The following is a 27,224-nucleotide window of genomic DNA, read 5'->3' as shown; positions in this document are numbered from 1 at the left end:
TCTCAAAAAATAAATTTCTCGGGACCCAAAATAGTTTCTCATATTTTTGTGCCAAAGAAAACCGACCAAAATTGGTCAGTTTCGTAAAAAATAATTAAAAAATAAAATATTTTGAAAAACCGACCAACTTTAATCATTTTTTTGGTCGGTTTTTTAACCGACCAAAATTGATCGGTCGACCGTGATCGGGCTTTGCCGAATTTCTAGTAGTGAATCTTATTCCTCATTTCTCCTTCTCCTACTCCGCACTATCTATAATTTTTATAAATAAATAAAAAAAATAGACTATATCATATAACTTGAACAAAGAAAGTACAAGTTAAATTGGTGGGCTATTAGTATAGTAGGAACGTAAGAAGGTCGAACACGACAGGGTCGCTATTGCCGTCCAGCAGCTTGTCTTTTACAAAAATGTATACAAATATTTTCCACGTAGTCTGTTTCCAAAAATAGTAGTACTAAACTACAATAAATTTATCAACGAGATTGTTGTTTTTCTTTCTACACAAACAGAGATTAGAGAGAAATTCAAAATTTGACGTTTATGAATTCTAAAATTTAAAATTTACGGCTTCTGAATATATAATATTTAGTAAAATTCTCAACAAATATATAGGGGTTGGAACAAAGTTATTTGTTAAGTCGAACTTCTACCTTTCATGCTAGTTTCGCTCCGGGTAGATGCAGATCCGAAATTAAAATTTAATGGACTAAACTCATATATTTTAAAAATATTTGGGTTTAATATTATATTTTTTTGAAATCTCAATAACTTTTTTATATATAACTATGTTTTGTGTGTTGAAGATACTTATTTCAGCCGAACTCATAGTCAATAAACTCAATCCATCTCTGATAGTGCAAACTACTACTAAAAAGGATTTCCAACAAAGTTATTGGTTCAGTCGAACTCGTATTTTATATGCTAGGTTTGCACCTAGTAGAAATAGATCCGAAATTTAAATTTGATGGACTGAACTCATTATATTTCTTAATCTTTGAATTTAATATTTAATATCTTTTTTGAAATTTTAATAACTTTTATAGGTATATTTACCTTTCATGTTGAAGATACTTAAAAGCAATTTAGTGTCTACTTTTTTGGAGTATACAATCATTTAAAAGTAAAAAAATAAATGTTGTTTAAATTGAATTCTCTCTAGCTAGTTAAGGTAAATAGGCAATTGTGGAATCATTTGTCACAAAAATTATATAGTAAACACCTCCAAAAAAGACATGGATTTTATATTATCAATGGAATAAAGAATACACTAAGTTACCTTATATAAATAAAGAAACATTTAAAAGCAAACAAATAAAAGAATATGGTGTATTGTACATTTGAATTTCCCTTTACAAAATTTTAAGCCCTAAACAAGCTTGTTAAGGAGAAATCACTTGTATAGTTGTATGTTTGATGTTACAATCTTGATATTTACAAAGAGATCAAATATAAAATGTATTCTTAAATCAGAATGGTAGTTTATTTATTGGTCTAGAAGTCGATGAATCTTGAAATTCTATAGAAATTTACTAGTCCCTCGGGGACATCCGATAGAATTGGCTCGATACCAAAAAAATTAATTAGCATGATTCATGCGCGAGAATGACACGCATAAATCAATAAATTTTATAAGAAATTGTTGGTGTTGGTCATAATTTGCCATGAATTAAGCCACATATTGTCACAAGAGCCACAATTAAAGAGTGATCTATATTTGGTTCAACTTCTAGAGTTAACACATCATCACCATAGCCAATTCCTTTTGATGATTTCTTCTGTTTTACCTACAAATACACCCAAAAAAAAATTAGAACATACAAAAAATTTTACACTGTCAATATATATAATTATATTCATATTATTTCTATGAATGCGAAAATTCAAAGAATTATATATGTACTAACCTCGGCAACAACTTGGCCAGCAGTATTTGTGACTTTAAATGATGAATTTTTGTCCAATTGTTGAATCTTGTAGCAATTATTTCCTACATTTTCATCACATCCAACATTACATATGACATCTTCTCTTGAAAACATGCCATTCCTCCTTACTTGAAACAATGGCCTCCCTTTTATTCCACCACAACCATAGCCATTCCAACGACCAAGAACTCGTAGTTTCTGAAGAGAGAAAAAAAAATAACTTTAGTACAAAAATTAAAAAAAAATATACATTTAGTTAAAATAAGCTTAAGTTCTCAGTAGTATTTCGGATGGTGTAAAAAATATTTAGACAATCAGATTAGTGGTAAGATAATTACTCATAAATCTCTATAAAGGGCAGCCTGGTGCACTAATGCTCCCACTAGAGATCCGGGGAAGGGCTGGAGTGATACCCTAGGCGAATCTCACATCGACAAAATACGGGAGAGATGCTGGATATATAGTAGACAGGTCTTAGACTCTAGTGACGCGTTTTAAACTCGTGAGAGTCTAGGCTCAAAGCAGACAATATCAGTAGCAGGCTGGGTTGTTACAGCTGGACCACAAGGATCTATTGTACGCAACCTTACTCTGCATTTCTGCAAGAGACCGTTTCCACGACTTGAACCCACAACCTCTTGGTCACATGGTAACCTAGCAATACATGGTAACCTAGCAAAGATGTTGAACGTATGATCACATGTTAAACTACGTATATATACTACAACAACAACATACCCAATTGTGAGATGGTAATGAGGCTGGTGGGTGTACGCAAACCGTACCCCTACTTTTGTGAGATAGAGATGTTGTTCCATATAGACCCTCGAGTCAAGAAAAGTATTTTTTAAAATATGTTAAACTATATTAATAGTGTAAAAATAAAGTTTATAGTATCCGTGCATATAGCTTAAATCCTATTTCAATTTGTTGAAATATACATGCAAAACATTCAAAAGATAGTGAATTTATGTCATGTTTTACCTCTCTTTTAATGGAGAAGAGAACTTGGCCTTTGAGATCCATGAGACAAACTTCATCTCTACAACTTTCTTGGTAATTATCAACTCTAAAAACAATTTCACCTCTAGAATTAAAGACAGTACAACCATTTCCATGGAAAACTAAAGATTTCATCCATATAGTAAATGTTTCTCTTATTGATGTCACATAAGGAGACGACGACGAAGAAGGAGAAGAAGAAGATTGTTGTAACAATAATTCCGGACAAATTTTAGCCATAATTGAAGCTAACAACAATAACTACACTTCAGTTCCAAACTACGACTCAGTAGTTTGAAGGAACAATAACAACAATAATTATGTTTCAGTTTCGAACTACGCCTCAGTAGTTTGAAGAAACAATAATAACTACGCTTCAGTTTCGAACTACGGATCAGTAGTTTGAAGGAAGAAGATGCAAAAGGTAGCAAAAAGCTTTAGGAATGGTTTCACTCAAAGAATAAATGATTGGGGAAGATAATTGAAAGGGTTTATATAAATCTATTTTTGAATAATATATTGACTATAGAACACGTCTCTGTACAACTTTGACGAGGATTTCTTCTGTGGCGGATTCAATAAATAAGTTAGTTGGTTATCAAATTCAGTGATGTGATGTTTATATATATAATCATTCAGTTATTAGTAATTTTATTTCACTGAGCATATTTATTCTTGAATTAAAATAAAATATGTGGTTTGGTCCATTTAGATAGGATATATGTTATATATTTAGATTATTTTCGATATTTATACTACCCTCAAACAAGAAGCAACAGTAATAAATGTAACATTATATATACCTTATTAATTAAATGTTTTAATAACTAATAACTCGTTAAATTTGAAGTACATATTTCAAATAATTAAATTAATGTTAAATATGTTTAACCAGATATTACAAGGACCAAAAATATTAAAAGAGTATATTTTTCTTATATATATGTACGAAAATCTAGCATAAATAGAATTACATGTACATTTTAGAATAAATTTTACCAACTCATAACACATAGAGTCTAAATTCTTGATATGTCACTATTTCTTGAATTTTCTTTGTTATTGCAGTTTCCACTTCTCTATTATGTCGTTCGAGTTCTTTTAAAATTAAAGGCCTTCAGGTATGTATCAAATTCTCCAAAAATAATGTATTTGTTAAGGATTCAATATCAGTAGGAGTCCAATTGCATTTTTGAAGAGTATGTTGGAGCTTGAGTTAAGGTGTAAAGTGAAATAGAGAGAAAAGAATTGGAGAAAAACGAAATGTATTTATATGGAGAGACACTTCTTCTAGCTCTTAAAGAGTTAAGAAAAGAGAAAATTTCATCATATCATTGTCATCGCTAGCTCGGCTTTGGATTCGATCAAAATGATTTGATTGATAAATTTTTTGGACTAAATTTATTTTCTTTTCCATTATTTTTTTATTTTTTCTAATATTATTCGCGTGCGGTTTGAATATTTCTGCCAAACAGAAACCTATTTCCAAACAAGTTCCTTTGCACCTGTTGAGTCTCTAACTACTTGGCTATAAATTTAGAGGCTTGGCCTTATTTTTACACCGAAAATTTAAAGACACTCTCCCCTCTCTCTTCTGCATATTGCATATTCTCAAAGCACAAAAAGTAAGTGTTAGTATAATTTGTTGCCGTTTGTTGAGTTCTCGAAATTCTGTAATTTCCATGTCATGTTGTTAGGTGTTGTGCTGATTTTCTTACCATATTTGGTTTTTCTATCTCTTGAAAGAAAGGGCAATATACTTACCATAATTAGGTTTTCCTTCTTGTAAAAGAAAATTATAAATCTCTCATGTTTGGCTAGTTCTTTTCTTGTAGGAAAAGGTTTGGGCTTCTATAAATTGAAGATCCTTCCTTCTCATTCAGTAGCATCCACAATGTAGTCATAAGGGGTTTGAGAGTCATGTTTATGGGGAGAACGTTACGGGACAAGTGTTAGTATGTCACTTGTGGTTGCCTCTTCGTGAGGTTGTTCTCTCGTTATTTTGTACTCTCTTTTATATAGTGGATTTCTCATCTTCATTTGGGGGCGTAGGTCAATTAACCGAACCATGTTAAATGTTTGTGTCTATTTTGGTATATTTCTCGTTTGTTGTATGATTTATCATCGTTGAAGGTTTGCTTTACTAGCTTCCGCATGAAACCTGACTTATTTCGGTCCTAACAAGTGGTATCAGAGTGAGGTTCAAGACAGGTTCATCTTGGCGAGTTCAGTTCTAGCCGTAACATATTTAACGATAATCGTGATTTTTGTTCGAGAAATTTGACCAGTGTGCTACGCACGTTCAGAAATATTTTGTGGTGGAGATTTGGAGATGCGACCTGTTGAAGGCTATGTGAAGAAGGTAGATCAAATTTATTTTGTCAGAAAATTCAGGCCAAGGGGGAGAGTTGTTAGGTGTTGCCCTGATTTTCTTACCATATTGAGTTTTCCTATTCTTAGAAGGAAACATAGAACATTTAGCTAGTCCTTTTTCTTGGAGGAAAAGGTATGGGCTTCTATAAATTGAGGATCCTTCCTTCTTATTCAACATCATCCACAATGTAGTCATAAGAGATTTGAGAGTTGTGTTTAGGGGGAGAACTTTACGGGACAAGTGTTATTGTGTCACTTGTGTTTGCCTCTATGTGAGGTTGTTCTCTCGATATTTTGTACTCTCTTTTTATATAGTGGATTGTTCATCTCCGCTGTGGACGTAGGTTAATTGACCGAACCGCGTTAAATATTCGTGTCTCTTTTGGTATATTTCTCTTTTGTCATGTGGTTTATCGTCGTTCAAGGTTTACTTTACTAGCTTCTGCATGACACCTGACTTTTTCGGTCCTAACAAGTAGTATCAGAGCAAGATTCAAGACAGGTTCATCTTGACGGGTTCAGTTCTAGTCGCAACCTATTTGACGGTAATCATAATTTTTGTTTGAGAAATTTGATCGGAGTACTACTCACTTTGAGACAAACTTTGCGATGGAGATTTGGAGATGCGGCATGTTGAAGGTTATGTGAAGAAGGTGAATCAAGTTTATTTTGTTAGAAAATTTAGGCTAAGGGGGAGAATTGTTAGGTGTTGTCATGATTTTCTTACCATATATGATTTCTCTATCTCTTGAAGGAAAGGGCAACATACTTACCATAATTAGATTTTCCTTCTTGTAAAAGAAAATTATAAATCTCTCATGTTTGGCTTAGTCTTTTTTCTTGTAGGAAAAGGTTTGGACTTCTATAAATTAAAGATCGTTCCTTCTCATTCGGTAGCATCCACAATGTAGTCATAAGGGGTTTGAGAGTCGTGTCTAGGGAAAGAACTTTAGTAGATAAGTGTTAGTATGTCACTTGTGTTTGCCTCTTCGTGAGGTTGTTCTCTCGTTATTTTGTACTCTCTTTTATATAGTGGATTGCTCATCTCCATCTGCAGACGTAGATCAATTGATCGAACCACGTACGTTAAATGTTTGTATCTCTTTTGGTATATTTCTCGTTTGTTGTATTCTTTATCGTCGTTGAAGGCTTGCTTTACTATTTTCCTCATGAAACCTGACTTATTTCGATTCTAACACATGTATTACAGAATAATATTTCTTTCTATTTTGGGATGAATTAATCCAAAACCTTGACAATTACAAAAATATTAAATTTCTTAAGGAAACACAATTTGTTTATGTTGTTTTGCCTTGCACAAAGATTTTAAACATAATCCAACCAACATAATTTCTTGACGAGCTGTAAAGTAAAGCAGGATTAATGTTTTGTATATTAATTCTTGTGTCCTTGACTCCTTGTCAATACCCTACATATTGATGCTTTTCAATCGAGGTTTGAAAGTCTCGTGACTCTGGTGGTGAACTACTACGTAAATAAGTAAATTCTTATTTAATCCAGCTTTGAATTTTTTGTCTTGTTAGAAATTATATTATTTAAAGGAAAACGAAAGTTTTGACTAAGTTTAAATGACTTACACTAATTCCTTTTTTTTCCCTGGACTCATTCCTTTTTAGGAGGGTCAACATATATACACGGTTTGTGTCTTATAGATATGCACGAATTTGTTTAATCAGTTTTCCAGATTGAAACATTTTAAACTAAAATCAAATCGAATTAGGCCAAATTATGATTTATTTAAATTTAGTTTACAATTTCAGCTGAGAATTAAAATCCATACTGATGAGTTCGAGATCAATAATATTTAATATATATATATATATATATATATATATATATGTTAGGGATATCTTCGGGCCGCACCGGTGCCCACAAAGGAGACTGGTGGTGGAATGCAGTTGTCCAAAGTAAAGTGGAAGCAAAGAAGTCAGCTTACCTGCGGTTAGTAGGGAGCACTGGCGAGGAGGAGAAGAGAGCGAATAGTGAGAGGCATAAGGTAGCTAGGAAGGAGGCGAAGATCGCAGTAACGGAGGTTAAGACGGCAGTTTTTGCTCGTCTATATGAGGAACTAGGGAACAAAGGCGGGGAGAAGAAGTTATTCCGACTCGCTAAGGTGAGAGAGAGAACGGCTCGGGATCTGGACCAAGTGAGGTGCATAAAAGATGATGACCGCAAAGTTTTGATGGGGGATGACCAGATTAAGAGGAGATGGCAGACCTATTTTCATAAACTTCTAAATGAAGAAGGGGATCAGGATATTATACTAGGTGAATTGAGGAATGCCGATAGTCCCCATGAATTAAGTTATTGTAGGGACATTGAGGTCGATGAGGTCATGGAGGCAATGCGTAAGATGAGAAGGGGCAGAGCTACCGGGCCAGACGAAATTCCGGTTGAACTTTGGTGGTTTGTGGGTAGAGCAGGCTTGGAATGACTTACTGGGTTATTTAATGTTATATTCAAGACTAATAGGATGCCTGAAGAGTGGAGGTGGAGTACAATGGTTCCGTTTTATAAGAACAAAGGCGATATCCAGAGCTGTAACAACTATAGGGGTATCAAATTACTAAGTCATACCATGAAAGTTTGGGAGAGGGTGGTAGAAATGAGAGTGTGAAGGATGGTGTCTATTTCAGACAACTAGTTCGGGTTCATGTCGGGGCGATCTACCACAGAAGCTATCCACCTTATTAGGAGGATGGTGGAACAATACAGGGATAAGAAGAAGGATCTCCACATGGTGTTTATTGATCTAAAGAAAGCGTATGATTGGGTTCCTATGGAGGTCTTATAGAGCTGCTTAGAGGTTAAAGGGGTCCTGGTTGCCTACATTAGGGTGATTAAAGACATGTATGATGGAGCTAAGACTCGGGTTAGGATAGTAGGAGGCGACTCCGAGCATTTTCCGGTTGTTACGGGGTTGCACCAAGGGTCTGCGTTCAGCCCTTTCCTATTTGCCCTGGTGATGGATGCACTAACTCATCATATTCAAGGGGAGGTGCCATGGTGCATGCTATTTGTTGATGATATAGTTCTAATTGACAAGACACAAGACGGCGTCAACGAGAGGCTAGAGGTTTGGAGACATGCCCTTGAGTCTAAAGGTTTCAGGTTAAGTAGGACGAAGACGGAATACCTTGAGTGCAAATTTGGGGCCGAGCCGACGGAAGCGGGAGTGGAAGTGAGGCTTGACTCTCAAGTCATTCTTAAGAAGGGTAGTTTCAAGTACCTTGGGTCAGTTATTCAGGGGATCGGGGAGATCGACAATGATGTCACACACCATATAGGGGTGGGGTGGATGAAGTGGAGGTTAGCGTCGGGAGTCCTGTGTGACAAGAAAGTGTCACCTTTACTAAAAGGTAAGTTTTATAGAGCAGTGGTTAGGCCTGTCATGTTGTATGTGACTGAGTGTTGGCCGGTTAAGAACTCACACATCCACAAGATGAAAGTAGCAAAGATGAGGATGTTGAGGTGGATGTGCGGGCATACAAGGATGGATAAGATTAGGAATGAAGATATTCGAGAGAAGGTGGGTGTGGCCCTCATGGAGGACAAGATGCGGGAAGCAAGACTCAGATGGTTCGGGCACATTCAGAGGAGGAGCACTGATGCACCGGTGAGGAGGTGTGAGTGACTGGCTGTGGTGGGCACGAGGAGAGGTAGAGGGAGACCTAAGAAGTATTGGGGAGAGGTGATCAGGCAGGACATGGCGCGACTTAGGATTACTGAGGACATGGCCCTTGATAGGGAATTGTGGAGGTCGAGCATTAAGGTTGTAGGTTAGGAGGAAGTTGTGAATATTTCTACAGCGCACTAGAGTGAGACTAGCCATTTGGGAGTTAGTCTTAGGATGCTACTGGTCAGCTACTGATGCAGGGCTTTATCTGCTGGATATTATTATACCTTCCATCTTTCTCGTATTTCCTATATTTCTTATATTTTATGTTATTTTATTATGAGTCTATTGATAGTATTAATATATCGTCTCTTGTTGTTTTCTTGAGCCGAGGGTCTCCTGGAAACCGCCTCTCTGCCCCTCGGGGTAGGGGTAAGGTCTGTGTACATATTACCCTCCCCAGACCCCACTTGTGCGATTATACTGGATCGTTGTTGTTGTTGTTGTTGTTGTTGTTGTTGTTGTTGTATATACACACTATATGTCAATGCTACAATTACAGTTGAATCAATTCATGATTTAGGGGTCATTTGGTTCGTGAACAACTATACGGGGCTATAATGCAGGAATATAAAAAATTTACCTTCATTCGATATTTACACCAAATCAGTGAAAATAAGATAATTATTTTAATGTTTTTATATTCTTTTAATTACATAACTATGACTAAGTGATGTGTATTCTTACTTTAATTTTTAAATGCTAAGGATAAATTATTGGGGTTGATGTAAACAACAAATGCAGACAAGTATTTACCGGGAGGAATAAAATTGTCAAGATTTTTAATATAAAATTACAGCAGTATTACTTATTCCGAAAATAAAAATGCAACCAAATGAAGTATAAAGATATAGTGAATTTACACCGTTGTTATTGTTATTATTATTATTATTATTATTATTATTATTATTATTATTATCCTAGTAACCAAACAAGTACTTCAAGTTAAAAAAGCTTGCACAGACAAAATAATTAAAAAAGAGCACTTTTATCCACTTGGGGCAATACTAAATATAAAAGTGAATGATAGATGTCATAAGGGAGATTATAATATGGATTATATTAGTACGGAAGTGTCGTTTATTGCTTGATTGCATCATTTACTTGCTAATCACTTGATTAGGTTTCATATATATAAATTGATGGTGACCAACTACGTACTTTTTTTTATCCCTTCAATTGTGTGGGAGGCGAACATAGAGCATAAATTACGGTAGGTTGCAATTCAATGCGCAAAGCATTCGCACTCATGCATGATTCGGAGAAGCCGCACCTCCAAAAAAATGCGATATAGTCAGCCTATTCTAATATCATTAGTGGCTACTTTCATCGCCGAAATATGTAACATATATGTTATATGGAGACAACTTTATCATATTTAATTCAGCAATTTGACTTATACTTCATATGTGGTTTAATTTTTACTGAATAAGTACAGAATAGTAAATTTCGGACGGAATAATTAAATAAGTTGTATAAGATAATTTTAGCTCCGCCACTTATACATGTTACCACAAAGGAAATAAGATAATTATTATATAGAGTATAAGACCATCAAATATTGAACATTTTTGGTACTAATGCTTATCAGAATTTGACGAGAATTTTACGCTATTCCTTACACAACAAACAAGTTGTATCAGGTTGCGTATGTTGACAAGTAAATGACTTGTAAACCAAAAATCTTATGTTCTTCAATATTTTTGGATCCTCAAAAATCCACATGTCGAATATAGACAATTCTCACATAACTTATGTCAGTTATTCGAAATACAAAGTAAAAATATTCCAATTTAACTTAATACAAAAAATTCATCTACATACGTAAAAAGTGATTGGACAATAAGTCAAGATGTATAAGAATTTTACACGTTGGATATATATATATATATATATATATATATATATATATATATATATATATATATATATATATATATATATATATATATATATTGCAACAAATAATACATGCATGCACGCACTTGTTTAAGGGTGTGTTTGGTATGAAAGGAAAATATTTTCTGGAAAATGTTTTCCTTATCAAGAGAAGGGAAATATTTTTCAAAACTCCTTCTCAACCTTTCTCACCCTCACCAACTCACCCCACCCCTTCTCTTCAAAAAAGGCTTCTTTCTTTTTTCAAATTTCAGTTTTTTCGTTACCACCCACCCTACTATCCCTCCACCCCACCCTCCACCCCCCTTTTTTTAAAATATTTTTTTTACCTTAATTTTTTTTTTGCAATTTTAAATTTCTGTTTTTTCGTTTTTCTGCACCACCCACCTCCCATCCCACCCGCACAAACCCGCACAGAAAAAAAATTACTTTTTTTTTGTAATTTAAATTTCTATTTTTTTTCGTTTTACTGTCACCCCCCCCCCCCCGAAAAAAATATATTTTAAATGTATTTTTCAGTTTTAATTTTTTTTTAATTTATCGGTTTAAAGATTCAAAATTTTACAAGTTCCAAAATTATGAGTTCGGAGGTTTATGTGTTTGGAAGTTTACGAGTTTAGAAATTATAAAGTTTACGGGTTTAAAATTTCGCGATTTCGAAAGTTTATGAAATTTGTGGATTCGGAAGGTTGTTGGTGAAAATTTACGACTTCATGTTTATTATATCTAATTTTTTTGTGAATACTCTTGAGAAGCCATTTTTCTTAATTTACGTACCAAACACCGAAAAATGAATAAAATTACTACTTGTTTTTTAAGGAAAACATTTTTCGTTATACCAAACACACCCTAAATGATTTTGACTTTGATAGCTCACTTTTACGTGTCTTTTCTGATTTTCAAAATGGTTAGGTACAAATGCAACTAGGCTATACTTTTAGAAAGAACTAAAAGTAGTGATCCGTGATAGGTAAGTAAATGTGAGGTTGTACGAAAATTAGTTATATATAGTCAAACCTATCTATAACAGGCTCGTTTGTTCCAAATATTTTTGGATATTATAGTGAAGTGTTGTTATAGAGAACATATATTATAACATAACATAAAAATTAATTCCAAAAAACCTTAACTTTTATAGTGAAGTGTTATTATAAAAGGATGCTATTATAAAGAGGTCTGATTGTATATGATAGGAGGGTGGGGTTGAACATTAGGGTAGAAGGTTCTCGTATTTTCTTATTCTTAAATTTTTATTACTAGCTATTATTTCTTTTGCTTCGATTATCGTATTACCTAGCTATTATTGTTTCTTAATTTTATAAGGTTTTATTTTCTTGTGTCGAGGGTCTATCAGAAAGAGCATCTTTACTCCAGGATAAGGGTAAGGTCTGCGTACACACTATCCTCCTCAGACCCCACTTATGCCACTTGTGGGATTATACTAGGTTGTTATTGTTGTTGTTGTTGTTGTTGTTGTTGTTGTTGTTAATTTTATAAGGCTTCTCCACCACCATATTTCCATCGAACATTACTATGATTTTGCCTCCTTTGAGTCGAGAGTTTATTAGGAATAACCTCTCTACCTTCACAAAGTAGGGGTAAATCTGCATACACATTGTCCTCCCCAAACCCTATCTGTGAAACTACACCGGGGATGTTGTACGTTGGATAAGCATATTTAAATATGTATTGGTCATATCGTGGAGCCGGGGTGTGAACTTACCGACATTAAGTGTTAGTAATTGGATTTTAAATTTAATTCTTGTACATAAAAAAATGGATTTATTAGTACAAATAATTAAAAGTTTGGATTAAAAAACGTACATTACCTTCTAGCCATGCCCCAGTGTACTGCAAGTTGATCTATGCAAACGAGCTATTTTTAACAAATTTGACTATGACAGGCTACTTTTACGTGTTTTTCTGATTTTTCAGCATGATTAGGTATAAAAAATTCATATTAAACTACTACTATATATTAGAAAGGATTATTCCTGCGTGCATGTAAATGCCGCCTTTGAAAAGTGATGGTAATATTATTATATTTTTGAAAAACAAAAAAGCTAATAATTATATATACAATATAAATATGCACGGTCGAAAATAATAGGATTTTTTTAAAATAGGTGAAATGGTTGAATTTTGCGATCGAGTTATCCAAACCTTTGCTTGATGTGATTCTAAAAGCTAAGTAAATGAGAATAAACACCGTCAAACCTTCTATAATAGCTTCGTTTGTTTCAAAAAAAAAAATTGGCTGCTATAGTGAAGTGTTGTTATAGAGGATATATATTATAACATAATGTAATATTCGGTTCCGGAAAAACTGGGCTTTTATAATGAATGACTATTATATAGGGATGTTGTTATAGAGAGTTGATATCAAACTCAAATTAATTTACAAATTAAACAATGATAATCCAGCTTGTTTGGATGGTGGTTACATATCGTTTCATAATGTATCGTATTGTACTGTATTGTTTAATGAATACAATATTTCGATAAATTGTGTTGCTTAATTTGTCATCGTTTCATGATATCACGCATCATCAATATGAAGAATAAACTTGCAATATTATAAAGAAAAATTATGGTACATGGTAAAATTACTATATAAAAAGGCAGGGTAAATGATAAAATAAAATTATTTAATAATAATTAATGAAGAGTGAGATTGAGAGAAAAGACAAGGTAATGACGCGACCACACCAAATCGATCGTTACATAAAGTGGCACATTTCGTCATTACGTAATGACGGATTTAACGATACAATACAATAAAATTTAAGTAACAATCAAAACAAACATCGTATTTAAAGTAACAATACGATACATTGACAATATAAAAATTATTTTACAGTATCAAATAAAATTTATAATAAGTGAAATTAATTGCTTGAAAATGAGACAAATAACCTGTTACAATAAATTAAATTGCACTGATAATATAATTAATGTAAATATCATTTGCATCTATTTGATCATTTCTTATCCACAGCCTTTTCATCCTTCTTCTCTTCCTTTTTTTCTTCCTTTTTCTCTTGTTTAGCTGGACCAACTGAAATTATGTCAATTTTCCCAACTTTCTTTAACTTTTTTGCAACTGCTATACTATCCATTTCACCCAAAATTATCATCTTTTGCTCCTTTATATCAGCTGCTATTGAATCAACTCCTATCACATTTAAAACTTAAAAACTATAACTAGCCATATATATGAGTAAAAATAAACAAAAAAATGGGAAAAAAATTGATTGGAAAATTGCAACATATAAAGATTGTATTTGGTATAACAGAAGTCATTTTTATTGAAAATATTTTTCGATGTTTGGTTAGTGAGCAAAAATTTAACGAACATCATTTTTCATGGATGAGTTTTTCACGAAAAATTTCGAGGAAAATATATTCCGGTGGTTGATTGATGAGCGAAAAATATTTTCAGAAAGCATATATATATATAAGATTACTAATAATATTAGCAAATCGGAGAGTGTTTTATGAATTTTCCTATTATAGAAGATTAATAATATAGTTGGATTAAATAACATATATGATATTAAAAGTTAAGATAGTTGCAAGGAAAATGACTTTCGTACGAGAAGTGAGGGATGCCATTTTCCCCATTTAGATAGAAAATGTTTTCCAAGAAAACCTTTTCTAATAACAAAACACCAATGACTTTCTGATAAACTTTATTTATTTATTTATTTATTTTTGTGAAAAATGACTTCCATCGTATCAAATCATCGAAAATTATTCGAAAGCTTTCTTGAATACCATGTATATCAGCAACAGCCTCCATAGCTTTCTGCTTAGTTTTTTCGTCGCTCATTGTCATAATCTTTACCACCAACTTTTGCTGTATAAGATTTCCAATATTTACATTTAAAAAAAAAAATTAAGCAATAGAATTTGTAAACTAAGAAAAGAAGGAAACAAACAACAAATAGAGTAATAACTTATAATAAGAATGCTTTATATAAAACCTGTCCCATTTGAGGTATCTTTGATTGATAGCGTGTTGGAATTAATAGGAACAAGTTGTGTGCGAGCCTTGAAAATGAAAAAACTCTTGATGTGGAGCGTTTTCTCCTTTAATAGTTCTACACGATAGGAATTCAGATTAGTCAGGATGATAGGATTCGTATAGAACGTAGGGAGGAACAAGAAAGCGTCGATTTAGCAAGTCGCCTAGTTTATTAAGAAAGATTTTCTATTCTATATGGTGCAATTCTCCTATAACTTGACCATATAACTCAAGTTTTGGAAGAAATGTTAAGTAGAGGGGTTGATTTGGGGAAGAAGCAGATGGATTAAGGCTTTTATAAAGTGTAAAAATTGATAATTATTATGCATGGCTTGATTAACTAAAACATAAGTATGGCATTTTCCATGACTTAATATTAATTTGACAATCTTCTCTAACTGATGAAAGCAACATAGTTCACTCCTGTCACGCTTTGTAGACATGAAAAGCCAACTAAACTCAGCAAAGAAATGTTATGATACAAATTAAGTACCTATCGAGTGACATAAATTAGAAAGTAGGTACAATGATACTATTTATACACCAGAAACTGGTAACAATAATGCTAGTTAAGTAACCAATAAAGGTTGTGGTGGAGTGATAAATATTCATTCATCCTTAATCAGAGGTTTCGAGTTCGAGCCCCGGTTATGGAATCACCTTTATTAGAGAACGTTTTATCCCCTTTGTGAGACTTTCCAGCGCGAATCTGGATTTAGTCGGGCCCCAAAGAAAAAATGTTGGTTAAGTAAACCCTCTATCCTTCTCCACTTAAATGTCAAGCTTTTATCGTAGAAATAACAGCAGGTAGCCATTATTAAGGGCTGTTATTTAGATATCAACCGGCGTGTCCTAAATTTCAGTTTTTCAATTTAATTTTTCAGGATAAAGTTAAAAATGTCTATATGTGTAGTTCCCTCCCTTTTGTCTGCAGTAAGATCGAATCCATGTAACATGTGTCTAATCTACCAAAGCCGTTGAGGCGTTGAAACATTAACTAAATGATGATTACACTTTCATTTTGCTATGCCTTTCAATAAGGATGACTGAATACCAGAAAGGAAACAAGAACTGCAGAAACTCAATTTCATTTGTAATCAAACTGTATCTCATGTTTACTGAGATTATCCATAAAACACGCAAAAAAAAAATGGTGCACATTAATCTTCACAGCTTTCAACCATAATTTAAAGGAGTAATATAGAAAACCCAGTTCTCTCATACAAAATTTTGAACTTATAAGAATGGCTATATCAAAAATTCAAACTTTAGCACGAGAATAATGATTGTCGTTAGGATTCCTCTTTCCACTGAAAACAGCTAGTGCTTTGCGAACAGGAGGCTGCAGAGGAGCCTTCTTACTAGTATGGTGGAGAAAAAGAGTGTCCGGAGTAAATATGTCATCCCCCTACAAAATAAATCAACTCAACTTCTCAGCAAACTTGAAAATGTGAACTTAAAATATTTATCATAGAGATTGAAAGAAAGAACAAAAAAGAGGGAAAGAGACATTTGCTGAAACCAACCTGGTTGTTCTTCTTTTTCGTCTTAGGATAAAGAAACTTCTGAGGAAGTTGGTCCTCGCGTAATACGGGGTTCTTGGTAACAGCATCTCTACCCCCTTGAGGTAAAGGCAGGGAAAACTGAAATTGAAAGCCATCAACAAAATTTTAAGATTCTCAGACATTTAGGTGAAGTATAAGTTTGAAAAGAGAGGATTCTAAGCAGTGGCTTCAGTGTCTATTCCGACTTTTATATACGATTGATAAGCATAGAACACATTTCAGTTCGCATGTGTGAGCAGTGTGCAACTAACACGAAATCACCCTCTATTATTTAGAGTAAAAAGCCTCATGACTATGCCTCACAAGCCACTCATCTTTGATTTTGGAATGCATTCTGTTGTAATTGGATTAAAAAAAAAGAGCCAGCTATTTACAGAAAAAAGTGACAAATGTGAGCTTAGCTAAGCATATACTCAAGTTACTGTTTTAATTAGGTGCCAGGATGTGATTTATAGAAGTATTAAAATTGGAGATGCTTAGAAAATGAGGTCTCATTTCTCACCTTCGTCCCTCGCAAGGATATACGTGGTCGACGCGCTGCAAGAACGATACCATTTTCTCCAACAGTCACTGCTACCTTGCGTAAAGTGCCCCCATTTCCACAATTGGGACAGAAAATCCTACCAACATCTGTTGTAACTTTATAGCAGGCATGGCATTTCAGCACCCACCTGAAAATAGAAAATGCTACTGTAAGCAAATCACATTCCTATACAACCAAATATTAGAGGACTCCAAGCATAAAGGAGAAGCGTATTGACTGGCTCAATAGAAGGACCGTTTCAATAGTCATCTTGCAGCGTTCATGATAACTCGACAACATGAAGAATAGACAATGGATATTACAGAGTAGTACAAAGCTGAAATACATTTTTTTTCTTTTATCTTATTTGGGGGATGGGGGGTGGGGATCACAGCATCTTGTACATACCTGTGCAGCTCACGGATCTGCATTCCTCCAGGTGCCACAAGGCGTAAGCCCATTTGAAGAATAACATTTTGCATTGCAAAATCACCTGTCACACAAGCCACGCTTGACTCGGACAAGGATTTTAACATCCAACTCTGTTCACTGCTGTCATCATCTACAAATGATGTTTCAATGCTCTCATCCATCTGGCTGGCCATCTCTGCATCTTCCGCTCCTCTATCAGCAGAGTCAAAATTCTCCCCTTCATCTTCTTCAGATTCTTTACTGTCTTGCTTAGCATCATTGGATTCAGACCCCTCAAGGGGAATGTTTACATCTGCATCAACTTGAAGATCTTTTGCAGAATCTTCTTCAAGCCGCATTTGACTCAAAATCGTAGACAGATTTTCTTCACCATCTCTTACTTCAGTAATCGCATTGCCCTCTCCATTCGCCTCATGATTTTCTTCTGGTATATGGGACATAGCCATATCATCGTATTGACAGTTGTCAAGGTTTTCATTTACTGCATTTTCAGCTGCATCTTTTATATCATCCATTTTAGATGATGTCTCAGACATTTCACGTCTAGCTTTTCGTCTGAGAAATCTCCTATGAGTACTTCGGCTGACAGCAGGTCGCCAATCATCACCATCCTCATCATATTGTCCCTGTGATGCATCAATTCCATCAGCAACCATTTTCTTACCTTCCATTTTTACCTCTTTTTTCTGCGGCAGGTACTTTCTAGGTTTCCCGAAGCCACCATCGGCATCCATCTGATCCTCAGAATGAGAATCACCGCCATTCAAGGTTGAACCATCTCTACTTTGTTGATCAAGAGGAATAACATTCAAGCTCAAATCTTTCAAGGGAAGAATTCTAGAGTTGGTGTTTGCTCCAGCATCCATTGCATGTTCTATTGCATCCCACTCTTCTTGATTAGGGACATTAGAGCCCCATCCAGGCAACTCCTTCTCTGGCAACCTTTTCACATTAACCATGTGAATAGGAGGAGGGCAATCCCGGAGATGATGAGTTCCATGAAATTGAGCCTCCAAAGTGTAAGTTAAAGCAATGAGCTTGAGATCCACATCGGAAAGTGTTTGCAAATCACCAGTAGCTCTTGCAAAGCTGATAACTGGAAAGACAGGTAACATAACATATTCAATAAGATATCCAAGATTAAAAATAACACTCTGAGCATAGTTCTCTAAAATTGGACATTCTCTAAAACTCACACATGTCCCTGAGCTGACATACGCTTCTGGGTTTCTCTAAAACTAGAGATTCTACAAATCACACACTTATCTATATTGATATACCAATCTCTAACTAGACTATAAACATTCTTGGGCCTCAGCTACTATCAAACGCTACCTCAACAACTTTTCTGATACAGTTAGACTCTAACCTCTGCAATTGGAATCAGACTTAGTGGCCATTAAGCAAACAAATTGAGAAGAAAAAACAAAGATATATAAAAAACAAAAATACTTCACATATTTCACCACAGTTTTTCTTTCAACAAGTCGGTGTTTAAAAATAATACAATGTGACCTTACTTATCAGTAGAACCACACACACACACACGAGAGTTGTGTATGACTTAATCGAGCCATCCACAACTGTCTATCAAGTTTGTTCAGCTATCAGCAAAACATAGTATCTTCTACTTATACCCCCCTCCCCCACCTGCGCAAATTCACTTAAAGTGTGAGCTTGTTCATATTGCCAGTCCCAAGCCCAAATAAAAGAGCAGATTTTTGAGATAAATTGACAGCAAGAATAAAACTAGAAATTAATGATGAATCTTCACAATATCAAAATGGTTAGCAAGCATTGCGATGCCGACCTCAACTAACTTCGGATTGAGGAAAAATCGATATTATGCGAACTGATTAATTTCATGTAACTAAACCAAAGCAATATAAATAAAAGGTTAATAAAATCAACAAAACTACACATTTAACATAGCGCATAAATATACAAATACGTACAAAATTTAAAAAAATCAAACTTTTAAACCTTTCTTAAGAGAATCAGGAGAAGGTTCCATAGTATCAACAGTGAACGGAAGGAAATTAAGCGAGTGACGAGAATTAGGATCACGAATCTCGCTCAACACTTCAGGTACCGATACAAACCGGTCAGCTGAATGATTCAGCTTATCTCCCCCTTGAATTATTGCGTTTGCGTCTACTATTGCTACCGCTATCCCCTTCGTCGACTTGCAGCTCCCGACCAAAACTCCAGTACCTGCCGCCGTAGCCGGTGGTACGGCAGAGGTGAAGGTGACCGGAGCTTGCGGTTTCTGTGGTGGTGGGGGTTGTTTTAGTATGTTGCTCCAACATGGTGGAGGAGGAGGGGGCTGGGTATCCATTGCTGTGGAGCTCGTGCTTCAGAAAGGGAACGGAATCTAAAACCCTAAAAAAGGTAGTTATAAGAGAAGCATACAGCAGGAATAGAAAATGACGAAAATGGTTCCATATGTTTTGGGTAAATCTAAAATAGTCTCTAAAATGTATTCCTGAGAATATTTGGTCCTTTAAATTTGGCAAAAATGAGTCTTTTTAGTCTCAGTAAATATTTAACGAATTTTGGTTATTAGATTTAGTGAAAGCTATGAAAAAATAAAATTTAGCCGAAACTCACATTTGGAGATGTAGCTTTTGCATTTTCTGCTGTTATTAATTTGTTCATAGTGTCTGTTATATTTTTGAGATGGTGTTTCTAATATTTGACGAGACTTTTCTATGTTTTTGATTAATAAATCTTTTGTTACAGTTACAGTTTCAATTAAATTTACAACATGGTTTGTTAAATATTGATAGAATCTAAAATTACTCACTTTTAGCAAACTTAAAGGATCATTATATTCATGACTTTATAAACTGAATAATAATAAAATATTTTATATATATATATATACACACACACACCACTAACACTTTCGCTCGATTATGAATTCAATCATGAATCAAATACACACTTTATGCTAAGTGACGAGAGGGGTTGCTCAGTTGGTTAGCACCTCCCACCTACAACTCAAGGATCGTGGGTTCGAGTCACCAAAGTATCAAATAGCTCCAACAAAGGGGATTTTTGAAAAAGAACCTTATGCTAAGTTCTCGGGAGAAATTCAAAAATAGCCAGATTTACAGGTGATCATTCAAAAATAGTCACAGTTTCAAAAGTAATCGAAATTTAGTCACTTTTCATGTAAAGATAAATCTAAACGAAAACACTGTTCAAAATCCGAAAAAATACTCAACATAATATACTGGAGTTCCAGTATACTCAGCATAATATACTGGAACTATACTGGACCGGTCTCTGTTGTAGCAAAATAGTGGCTATTTTTCATTGATTTGATAAACGCTGGCTATTTTTATATGACCAGTCCGAAAACTGGCTAGACCGTGCTATTTTCACTAAGTTCTCTTCTGATGGCGGATGTAGCTCTTAGAAAATGGGCCTATCTAAATCCAATATTTTCGACGCAAAACAATGATATATATAAGTGATAACCCATTAAAATTTTAACAAAAATTAGACCTAAAATCATAATTTTAAAGGTACAATGATTTTCGTACTAAAAACTTTAAAAGTCAAACTATCAAATTTAAATTTTGAATTCACTTCTGTTTCTTCCATCGTTGCATGTTAGATAGCTCATTTTCCAGTAATTTCCAACTAACAACTATTGCTATTACTGCACACGTATGAGCTTGCTCACATTATCAGTCTTAAGCCCGGATAAAAACATAGTTGCGGTAGGCTGACAGCATAAAACTAATCAATTTATGATGAATCCGCACAATACATGAATATATGAAAGTTGGTTCCTATGAGGGAAGAGATTGAATATACAAAGTGGGGTCTGGGAAGGGTAGTGTGTACGCAGACCTTACCCCTACCCCGATAGGGAAAACATAACGCCTGCAAGAGATTGAATATGGAATTTCTTATTTCTCAAGCGAATTCCAAATCACACCAAGATCAACATTGCCTCCAGAAATTACAATGCCAATATGATTGCATTCACTATAGGCTGGATTTTGTTGGAAACCATCAGAAAGAACAGCTGCAAGGCCAATAGCTCCACTTGGTTCCACTGCAATCTTTAGAATCTCATAGCAAAGTCTCATAGCTTGTATTATCTCTTTATCATCAACAACTATAACGTCATCCACGAGATCGCGAACAATAGGCCTGTAATTTGATGTTAAAGGTAAATGCCGGAGATCATTTAAACAACAACAAACCTAGTGGAATCCCACAAGTGGGTCTGGGGAAGGTAATGTGTACGCAAACCTTACCCCTATCCTGCAGAGGTAGAGGGGTTGTTTCGGATGCTAGAGATCATTTGATAAACATTATATCAAATGAATAAAGCCTTATGGCGCTTGGTCGACACTAAAAGGGGCAAATGGAGAAAGAGGCTTCTTTAATGCAAGGGTAAATACACCAAAAGTGAACCAATAAAATAGCATGATCTCTAAAATATTGATTTATCCCGATGTTTCCACCAACAAAACTTTGACTTTGACCATGAAAAGCGCCAAATTGACACACACTAGTTTAGAGTAGAAGGAGCTCTAAGAATTTACCATGTTAGATCTCCAAGAAAAGCTCGAAGCCCATCAGCGATAGTGTTGACTTCAGATAACTTAGTAATCCTACCGTTGATCTTTGACTGGAAAGCATCATCGGCTCCCATTGGTTCAGCAGCCAAAATGCGAATGGCAGGATTGATGGCCTTGGCAGCCAAGGCAACTCCTGATATTAGACCACCACCTTCATTCGAAACCAGAAAATGTGGATGACATACAAATTAAAATTTACATGCAAACGATATATCAAGTCTTTAAAAAGTTGGTTTACCACTAATCGGAACTATTAAAGTGTCAATCTCTGAAGCCTGTTCCAGAAACTCCAGTGATATTGTACCCTGCCCACTGTAAAAACACGAAACATATAAATGGAGATCTATATTAGTAGAGATCGTTCCATCTAGTTTCCTTGCAAACAGTTGATTTTTTTGGGCAAGTATACTTTGGAAGATCAAAAACTATTCACTACACTTCAAATAGAAGTTCAAGGTTCGACTTGGAATTGTTCGTAATAAAATTGCTGTAAATGTCTATTCTTTAATATAAGAATAAAGGGTGACACTCATATTAGTTTTATACCTTTTAGATGCTGAGACGGAAAAAAAGAAACATAATGGTTACAAAGTGCATTCTTTACTTATAAAATACTACACGAAAAAGAAAATCATTTTGATATGAGTTTTAGAGGTTAGAATTAAGTATTGACGCACCATTCCCTGTAGCAGCTGGTTGAGCAATTTTTTCTCTCAAGCTGAGACATTTAATCTCTTATTCTCTTATTTTTTAGATGTCGTTTGCTGAATTTCTTTGATACACTTCAGTTTTCCCACCCAATACTGAATATAATAATCAAAACCACTTCATCTAAGAATCTTACATTCTTGTGTTGAAGGTTAACTGAAAGACTGACAAACCAAGTTCTAAGTTGCTCGGACACGGGTGTGGGTGTCTGACACGGGTGTGGATTTAGAGGTCGGATCCTTCGAGAAGTAAATTCTAAGATTCGAAGATACGAATCCAAGTACAGATACGGGTGCAGGGATCGGGCTAAAAATAATTCAAAAAAATTAAAATATAAAAATATCTCTAAATTATGAAAAAAATTTGTGGAATACTTACGTATAGCTTATAAAGTGTGGATTTTTTTTTATTCTCAAGTTGTAGATAAGTAAAGGATTGATTTCCTAGATAAGATATGTTATTTTCTTCAAATCTACCCTAGTTTTGGTTCTGATTTCGTGAATCAAATTTTATCTCATCTCGAATTTTTCCGTCCGTCGTGGTCAAAGTACCCAAAATCGATTGACCAGATCCGGTACGGATCCCATACTCACACTCACACTAGTGTCGTGTTGACACGGGTGCGGCACCTAACTGCCATGTCGGAGCAACTTAGACAAGATGCATGTTGCTTCAGTATTGATATGGGTTCAAGAGTTCGAAAACAAATAACCGCAAAATAATCTTATGTTTCTTTTTCTTGGTGGAGGGGACCGGAAGGAATCCAGAACTGCATGTACATACCTACCAATAGTAATCACCACTTAGCTGGATTCATCTCACAGAAAAGGGAACTTTGAAGCCATTTATTCACTCACTATTCCAACAGAAGGTACCAGACATTTGCAACTAAGGACATCTAGAAGGATGCGGAGACAAAAGCAAGAAATCTTTGATGCGTAAGAGCAAAAGTGTTTTGAAGAAAAGATTTGCTAGACCATTTGTCTATGTTAATGCTTTGCCTATACGTAATGATAAGGCTTGGCAGTAAGAATTTTAAACAAGACGACAGACTGGAACAAAATACCATCTATTAATAAATGATAAAGAAAAAAATGTTACCTTATGATGCGACCGTCGTTGTAGGGATGAATAAGAACAGCGCCAGTGTCTTGCAACACCTTGTTTGCAGTATTCTCTCGGGACTCCATTGATGGCTCACTCCAGATAACCTGACCACCGTAACGTTTGACATTTTCAACTTTGCATTTCGGAGCATTTTTTGGTATAACTATATATGCAGGGATACCACGTAGTTTTGCAGCCAAAGCAAGAGCTGCAGCATGATTTCCACTAAATTCGACAGGAAGCAAATCAGTTTATATCCAGAAAAACAAACAAAGATAGTAAACCACAGAAACCAGAAAGCTCTGAGCGAACCTGCTATGAGTTACTACTCCTTTTTCGGCCTGATTATCAGCAAGTGAATAAATAGCATTACAGGCCCCTCGGAATTTAAAAGCCCCCCTGACAAATTGCATGAATGCCCTTAAATTAGCACTTTTTGAAGTCAAACTAGCAGAAATTTTAGTTCACTAATAACACACATCACAGAGAAGCTACGAAAACAAACATCCTTCTATTCTATATCATTAAAGAGCTTCTCACCCCTTCTGAAAGCATTCACATTTAAAGTAGAGCTTTCTTCCAGCAATAGAATTTAAAGTTTCTGAGGTGAGGACAGGAGTTTTGTGCACAAAGGGCTCAATGCGTACTTGAGCTTGCCTGATGGAAGAGATATCAGCAGCATAATCCTCACAAGATGTTGGGCTATTTGATTCCATCAACAAGTTCTATGGAAGTCAACACTCACGAAGCTGAAAACATGTGGAATTTCTCAAGTCAATCCAGGGAAGATTAAAGAAAAGAAATGACTAACGAGGTGGGAATCTCTCAAGCCTCAAGTCTATCCTGAAGATCTAAGACTAGAAATATATAATCAGTTGACCCTAAGAAGATAACATAAGAATAGTATCATGCATTCCTTAGAAGATGGCGTAGATACATGGTATCATAATGTGTGTATTTTCTCTTGAAAGCCATATTTTGCATGTCTTTTTATGTTTTCCTAAAGGAGTTAAACTACAATAAAATCCAAAGGTATTGCATAAATGCATATTCTTTTTACTCAAGGATCTCAAAGTTAGTTTTGACCCAAAATACAATGATGTACACAAGGGGTTGTTACAGTCAAAGTATATAGTGAATAAAGTATGTCGAGTACAGAGGTAGACCCAAGATTTTTACGCGACGGGGCCACATATTTTGTTCAACTAGTGTCCCCTAAAGGATTTTAGTGTTCAGGGTACCAAGTGTTTTAAATTAACCATTTTCAAGATATATACATATATGTAATACAAGATTTTTGCCGAAGCTTACGGGGTCCGGTGACCCTCACTTTAACACATAGGTCCGCCTCTGGTCGAATACCCTAAAGGACTTCCATCCAATATGCTTCCAATATAAAAGACTGTATCTTATCACATAACAAGTTTCGTGAACTCGGCATTCAGATCCCAAAGGACTTCAATGAACAGCATTCAGATCTATCAGTCTTTTAGAACATGTTCTTCAATGAAGATCATCCAATGGCAGACCTGCGTTACGGTCAATGGAGATGAATGATCTTCAGCTCAGACTATATATAACGGATCAATAAACCAACTAGGCCTCAACTCCCAACTAGTTCGGATCACCTATATGACTCATATTTATCCGTTCCGCTTTATTAGGACCCATTTCATCCTTATACTGGTAAATTCTTTGTCTTTTAAGGCAGTAGGCACAAGACTGTAGGCACAAGACCACTCTACCTATGCCGAGGGTGGTTAATTTAACAACCTTCGCTGAAAAATTATGCTACGTATAACAAAAGAGCAGCCCGGTGCACTCCGGGGAAGGGCCGGATCATGAGGGTCTATTGTACGCAGTTTTACCCTACATTTCTGCAAGAGTAGTTTACCAGTTACGCCAAGGCTCCCGTCAAATTATACAACGTATGAAGGTCAAAAATTACTATTCACACACATATTTATTAAATCTTGAACACCCTTAACAAGACTTCTGACTTCGCCCCGACTCACTCAAAATTCCAAACCTACCTATGAAATTACCACATTTTCCAGCACCAACAAACAAGATACAGATACAACTAACCCACTAAGCCAAACAAGCTTATTTAAATAAGCTATTGTCTTCTTTATCAAACAAACGACAATAAAAAAGGATAACTTTACAGATATAAACAACAAAACCAAGAACTAAACCGAAACTGTAAAATATCACCAATAATCAGGCAAGACATAATTAAAGTGAGTTTCCCTTTAAAGTCAGCTGAAACAATTCAAGAAACCACTTGGGGTCCATGAAAACAGACTTTATTTCAGATAACTATTACACCCAATACAGCAAATTTAACAAAATTAATTGCAATAAAGTACCACTATTAATAGATAAGTAGATGCTGAAAATAGAAAGAATAATAACAGGGAAAGAAATAACCTTTATAGGTGGCAAGAACTTAAGAGTCACTGAAGCAGAGAGATACTCAGCAGCCAAAAAGATGAGAAAATACAAAAATGGTCTCTAATCATTTGAGAAATGTAACTTATAAAAAAGAAAAAGTCGCATTTCTGAAATACAACTTATAAATTGCAATTTAAATTACCCAATTTTATGCCATTTGCAAAATAACTATTCGTAAATAGTGTAATAAATTGTTAATTATCATGTCGGAAATGCACAAATCCTTTTGTGCTTTATGTTATTGGATAATTCACAAAATTATGTAATAACAATGATCAATTCTCAACTTTCCTACTTGAGATATTTCTGTCTTTGTTATATTTAATAGGCGTTTGGACGTAAGGACTAAGGATTGTAAAATTTTGAATTTTTATATTAAAAATTTCGAAATTCAACTTCAAGTGAAATTTAAAATATTTAGGCTTTTTATTTACCGGAACAACCTTCTCTTTTTTTGATATACACTTGGTGCAAGATTGAACAATAATTTGTTTTATCTTCACTTAAGAATTTATATTATCTACAATTTCATGAGATAGGAATAGATTTTTATAACTCAAAATACTAGATTGGTGTGTCCAGAGTATTGATCATATATTTCGATTTGTGATTCTAGTTTGACAAGACAAGAAAGATATATTTTAGCCGCAAATTAAAAAAAAAATCATCAAAATAATTCGTAAAACTCGCACCTAAGAAATAACTTCTTTAAAACAATAGTGTCCGAACCAACTTGCATTCAGTACTAATCGACAAGCTAGTTGGAAAAATCAAATCAGCAAAGCTTAATAGCTAGAGTTTGGATCCATTTGCTTCATCATGTTAGTTTGTAATTAGTATTTGAATAGGCAATTATTTGGGGGGGGGGGGAATTAAAATAATATTGAAAATGTAGTTATTT

General features: G+C 34.7%; 4 protein-coding genes across 6 annotated transcripts; all 4 read right to left on the bottom strand.

The window, feature by feature from the left end:
* Positions 1-1,224: 1,224 nt before the first annotated feature.
* On the bottom strand, positions 1,225-3,401 carry LOC104228269 (protein LURP-one-related 4-like). Its single transcript, XM_009780714.2, has 3 exons — positions 2,914-3,401; positions 1,909-2,127; positions 1,225-1,788 (listed from the first exon to the last, which is right to left on the bottom strand). The coding sequence occupies exons 1-3, from the start codon at positions 3,169-3,171 to the stop codon at positions 1,654-1,656; spliced, it is 612 nt and encodes a 203-aa protein (XP_009779016.1). The 5' UTR covers positions 3,172-3,401; the 3' UTR covers positions 1,225-1,653.
* Positions 3,402-13,586: 10,185 nt separating this feature from the next.
* On the bottom strand, positions 13,587-15,215 carry LOC104228268 (heavy metal-associated isoprenylated plant protein 39-like). Of its 2 annotated transcripts, none has more exons than XM_009780713.2 (3): positions 14,860-15,215; positions 14,678-14,759; positions 13,587-14,075 (listed from the first exon to the last, which is right to left on the bottom strand). In XM_009780713.2, the coding sequence occupies exons 2-3, from the start codon at positions 14,736-14,738 to the stop codon at positions 13,882-13,884; spliced, it is 255 nt and encodes an 84-aa protein (XP_009779015.1). In that variant the 5' UTR covers positions 14,739-14,759; positions 14,860-15,215; the 3' UTR covers positions 13,587-13,881. The 2 variants fall into 2 exon arrangements, with proteins under 2 accessions (XP_009779015.1, XP_009779014.1); XM_009780712.2 differs by having other exon boundaries at positions 14,887-15,213.
* A 773-nt stretch (positions 15,216-15,988) lies between these two features.
* On the bottom strand, positions 15,989-19,854 carry LOC104228267 (RNA-binding NOB1-like protein). Its single transcript, XM_009780711.2, has 5 exons — positions 19,431-19,854; positions 17,424-18,543; positions 16,995-17,163; positions 16,454-16,570; positions 15,989-16,335 (listed from the first exon to the last, which is right to left on the bottom strand). Exons 1-5 carry the CDS (start codon positions 19,783-19,785, stop codon positions 16,189-16,191), a joined length of 1,908 nt encoding a protein of 635 aa, XP_009779013.1. The 5' UTR covers positions 19,786-19,854; the 3' UTR covers positions 15,989-16,188.
* A 1,316-nt stretch (positions 19,855-21,170) lies between these two features.
* LOC104228266 (serine racemase) lies at positions 21,171-26,386 on the bottom strand. 2 transcript variants are annotated; one of them, XM_009780708.2, is made up of 7 exons: positions 26,300-26,386; positions 24,407-24,615; positions 24,179-24,265; positions 23,861-24,091; positions 22,290-22,363; positions 22,016-22,202; positions 21,171-21,617 (listed from the first exon to the last, which is right to left on the bottom strand). In XM_009780708.2, the coding sequence occupies exons 2-7, from the start codon at positions 24,580-24,582 to the stop codon at positions 21,371-21,373; spliced, it is 1,002 nt and encodes a 333-aa protein (XP_009779010.1). In that variant the 5' UTR covers positions 24,583-24,615; positions 26,300-26,386; the 3' UTR covers positions 21,171-21,370. The 2 variants fall into 2 exon arrangements, with proteins under 2 accessions (XP_009779010.1, XP_009779012.1); XM_009780710.2 differs by lacking the exon at positions 26,300-26,386 and adding an exon at positions 26,239-26,261.
* Positions 26,387-27,224: the final 838 nt, after the last annotated feature.

This window comes from Nicotiana sylvestris, chromosome 12 (assembly GCF_000393655.2).
Source record: "Nicotiana sylvestris chromosome 12, ASM39365v2, whole genome shotgun sequence".
In the NCBI taxonomy this organism is placed as follows: Eukaryota; Viridiplantae; Streptophyta; class Magnoliopsida; order Solanales; family Solanaceae; genus Nicotiana; species Nicotiana sylvestris.
The sequence above is the reverse complement of the archived record's forward strand: the minus strand, read 5'-3'. Positions and strand labels throughout refer to the sequence as shown.